General features: G+C 52.1%; 1 protein-coding gene across 3 annotated transcripts in view; it reads left to right on the top strand.

Annotated features, from left to right (window-relative positions):
* The window catches only part of Tnnt1 (troponin T1, slow skeletal type), a 14,065-nt gene that overhangs the window by 7,481 nt on the left and 3,299 nt on the right, over positions 1-3,285 (top strand). For all 3 annotated transcript variants that reach the window (XM_031385112.1, XM_031385113.1, XM_031385111.1), the window contains exons 7-13: positions 100-163; positions 429-545; positions 859-936; positions 1,370-1,483; positions 2,021-2,130; positions 2,777-2,867; positions 2,967-3,007. In XM_031385112.1, coding sequence (XP_031240972.1) covers positions 100-163; positions 429-545; positions 859-936; positions 1,370-1,483; positions 2,021-2,130; positions 2,777-2,867; positions 2,967-3,007 — 615 coding nt within the window. The remainder of the gene's footprint in view (positions 1-99; positions 164-428; positions 546-858; positions 937-1,369; positions 1,484-2,020; positions 2,131-2,776; positions 2,868-2,966; positions 3,008-3,285) is intronic.

The following is a 3,285-nucleotide window of genomic DNA, read 5'->3' as shown; positions in this document are numbered from 1 at the left end:
GGGGGGGAGGAAGGGCAGCTGTCATTTTGAACAGCTCGAGGTGAGGCAGAGGATGGAGGTTAGCCTGTTGATGAGCTCTATCCATTTCTATCGACACAGCCGCCCTGTGGTGCCTCCTTTGATTCCCCCGAAGATTCCAGAAGGGGAGCGTGTGGACTTTGATGTAAGTGACATCTTTGATGTAAGACATCTGTCTTACCCCAGACGCAGCTGCAGGATTCTTGGCGTCTTGAGCCCATTCTGACAAGTGCCACTCTATGCTTCCTTCACGAAAACCCTGGATTTACCCCCAGTGTCCTGTTGTTAGCAAGGAATGCTTTGTTGACATCTGCTGGAAGCCATCCCAGCTGGCTGTCATTCATCACCTGGGGCTGGGATGGGACAGGCTCTAGCGCCCTATCTGGCTTCCTCACGGGCTCCCTCTTCAGGACATCCACCGGAAGCGCATGGAGAAAGACTTACTGGAGCTGCAGACGCTCATCGACGTGCACTTTGAGCAGCGGAAAAAGGAGGAGGAAGAGCTCATTGCATTAAAAGACCGCATTGTGAGCAGGGAAGGCGGGGTCCTCTAGTACATCCTTCTCTCCTTCCCCCCCCTCCATGTAGTGCTTTGGGGTCTCTGGGAGAAATAGTGGGGACACTGGGCGGCTGCACTCTAGTATATATGTCTACCAGGAGTGGATTTTGGAGGCTGAGGCAGGAAGATTACCACGAGTTCGAGACTGTCTCAAAAAAGAAAATTAAATGAAAGAAACTATACTTATTTCGTTTGTCTACTGGTGGATAGATAACTTGTGGGAGGGGATAACCTCCAAGAACCCCCTTCCCCTACCCCAATCTTCCCCTTAATACCACTAGGAGAGGCGTCGCGCAGAGAGAGCTGAGCAACAGCGCTTCCGAACAGAAAAGGAGCGAGAACGCCAGGCCAAGCTGGCGGTAGGTGTCTGTCTTTTCCCTATAGAATACTTTGTTTCCCATGTTTGATACTCTCTGTGGTTCTCAGAAAGTCCCGGTAGTGAATAGCATAAGGATTTTCCTATTGGAAGGGTGAACAGTGAATATAAATAAAAAGTCTACTGCTGATCTAGCTTCCGGCATGACTGGATTAAGAGACTCAAGCCATAGCACAAAGACTGAGCTTTGCTGGGTGTGATGGGCTCAGACTTATGATCCCAGCACAGGAGAAGCTGAAGCAGGAGGATTTTGTGAATTTGAGGCTAGCCTGAACTATATCCCAAGTTAAGGAAGGGATCTCTCCATGGCTCCAACTTCACTCATCGTGATGCTGAGCCATCAACTACCCAGGCTAGGATCTTCCTCCCTCAGGTCTGTAGGGTCACAGGGAGTGAACCCCCCTTTGTTCTCACAGGAAGAGAAGATGCGGAAGGAGGAGGAGGAGGCGAAGAAGAGAGCAGAGGATGATGCCAAAAAGAAGAAGGTTCTGTCCAACATGGGAGCTCATTTTGGGGGCTACCTGGTAAAGGTGAGTCTAGCCTGTGGAAATCTGCATTTACAAGAAGGAGGGAAGGGAAACTTCAGAGTGCTGGTCCTGAGGAGGACGACTAAGCCTGGACCTCATTCAGGGGCAGCTGTGGCTGTAGATAGCATGTGGCGAGTAGGTGAGGGAGACACTCTGCTGATTGTCTCTGTCCCTCTTCTGTCCACGATGTTCTTCTGGTGGTGCCAGGGTGTCAGAGAAGAGGACTGGGGCCTGTACTCCTACGTTTGAGGGAGGAGGCACGGAGCTTGAATTCCTGAGTCTGAGGAGGGAGGGCTGGAATCTAGGACTCTGGGACTAAGGGAAGAGGCTGAGGCTGGACCCCTGGACTGAGGGAGGAGGGCTGAGGCTGGAGTCGGAAATCTGAGGGAGGAGGGCTGAGGCTGAACCCCTTGAGTCTGAAGGGGGAGGTGTGAGGCTACACTCCCGTGCATCTGATGGAGGCACTGGCCTTGATCGAAGGACACTGAGTAGGTTTAGCCTCCAGGTTCCATCCTTGGCTTGGGATTCCTCCCCCTCCAGGCAGAACAGAAGCGTGGGAAGCGACAGACTGGTCGGGAGATGAAACTGAGGATCCTGTCTGAGAGAAAAAAGCCCTTGAACATCGACTACATGGGGGAGGATCAGCTCCGGTAGGTCCTGGCAGCTCTCACAAGGCTTCCAAGGGCAAGAGTCTGAGCTTTGGTGCTGTGTTACTTCAGGCAATTGGCACTCCCTTTCTGGGCCACTGTTGCTGTCTGTGTTCAAAATGTCATTCAGATGTAATGTGAATGGCATGGTCTGTAGTGTTTGGCATTCACAGCGCCCCCTCCCAAATTTAGGGGGAATTGCAGCATTCAGGGAGGAGAGAGGAGGATCAACTCAGGGTCATCCTCTGCTGTATATTGAGTTGGAGGCCAGACTTAGCTTACATGAGATCTTGTCCCAGAAACCAAAACTACACACACACACACACACACACACACACACACACACACACACGCACGCACGCGCACACACACACACACACTATATAAGTAGTAAATAAAAACCAAATGGCTTTCATTCTGGGGCTCACAGCCATTAATTCTCTCTGTTGGGAGGCTTCCGTTTGGGAACTTCGTTTCAGAAAGTGGCCACACATTTGAAAACCTTCAGTGGGCAATCTTAGCTAGAGTGTAACAACTATACCAATCCCAAGGAGACTTGCTGTGTGGCCTTAGGGTAAGTGTCTCAACCTCTCTGGACTCAGAAGGCAGCCTGGATCTCGCTGCATCCTGGTCCTTCTCGACCTGCCAGGGAGAAGGCCCAGGAGCTGTCAGAATGGATCCACCAGCTGGAATCAGAGAAATTTGACCTGATGGAGAAATTGAAGCAACAGAAATATGAGGTGAGATCTACCTGCCTCTGCTGGGGCCCGGGCTGGGTGAGAGGTGTGGCAGGCGGACCCCTGCTGGGCATCTACCTAGCCTGGTTTCTTGCTCCACAGATCAATGTGCTCTACAACCGCATCAGCCATGCCCAGAAATTGTAAGTGCCACTCCCAAACTCCACATACAGCTCCTTCTGTTCCCTCTGTCCCTCCCTCCCTCCTTCTGCTGCTTCTGTACACCACTGCCCCTCCTTTTTCTGCTTCTGTACACCACTGCCCCTCCTTTTGCTGCTTCTGTACACCACTGCCCCATCCTCTGCTGCTTCTGTACACCACTGCCCCTCCTCCTGCTTCTGTACACCACTACCCCTCCTTTTGCTGCTTCTGTACACCACTGCCCCTCCTCCTGCTTCTGTACACCACTGCCCCTCCTTCT

The sequence above is a fragment of the Mastomys coucha genome, unplaced genomic scaffold (genome assembly GCF_008632895.1).
Source record: "Mastomys coucha isolate ucsf_1 unplaced genomic scaffold, UCSF_Mcou_1 pScaffold21, whole genome shotgun sequence".
Classification (NCBI taxonomy): domain Eukaryota; kingdom Metazoa; phylum Chordata; class Mammalia; order Rodentia; family Muridae; genus Mastomys; species Mastomys coucha.
Note: the sequence above shows the minus strand (reverse complement) of the source record. Positions and strands in the feature narration are given on the sequence as shown.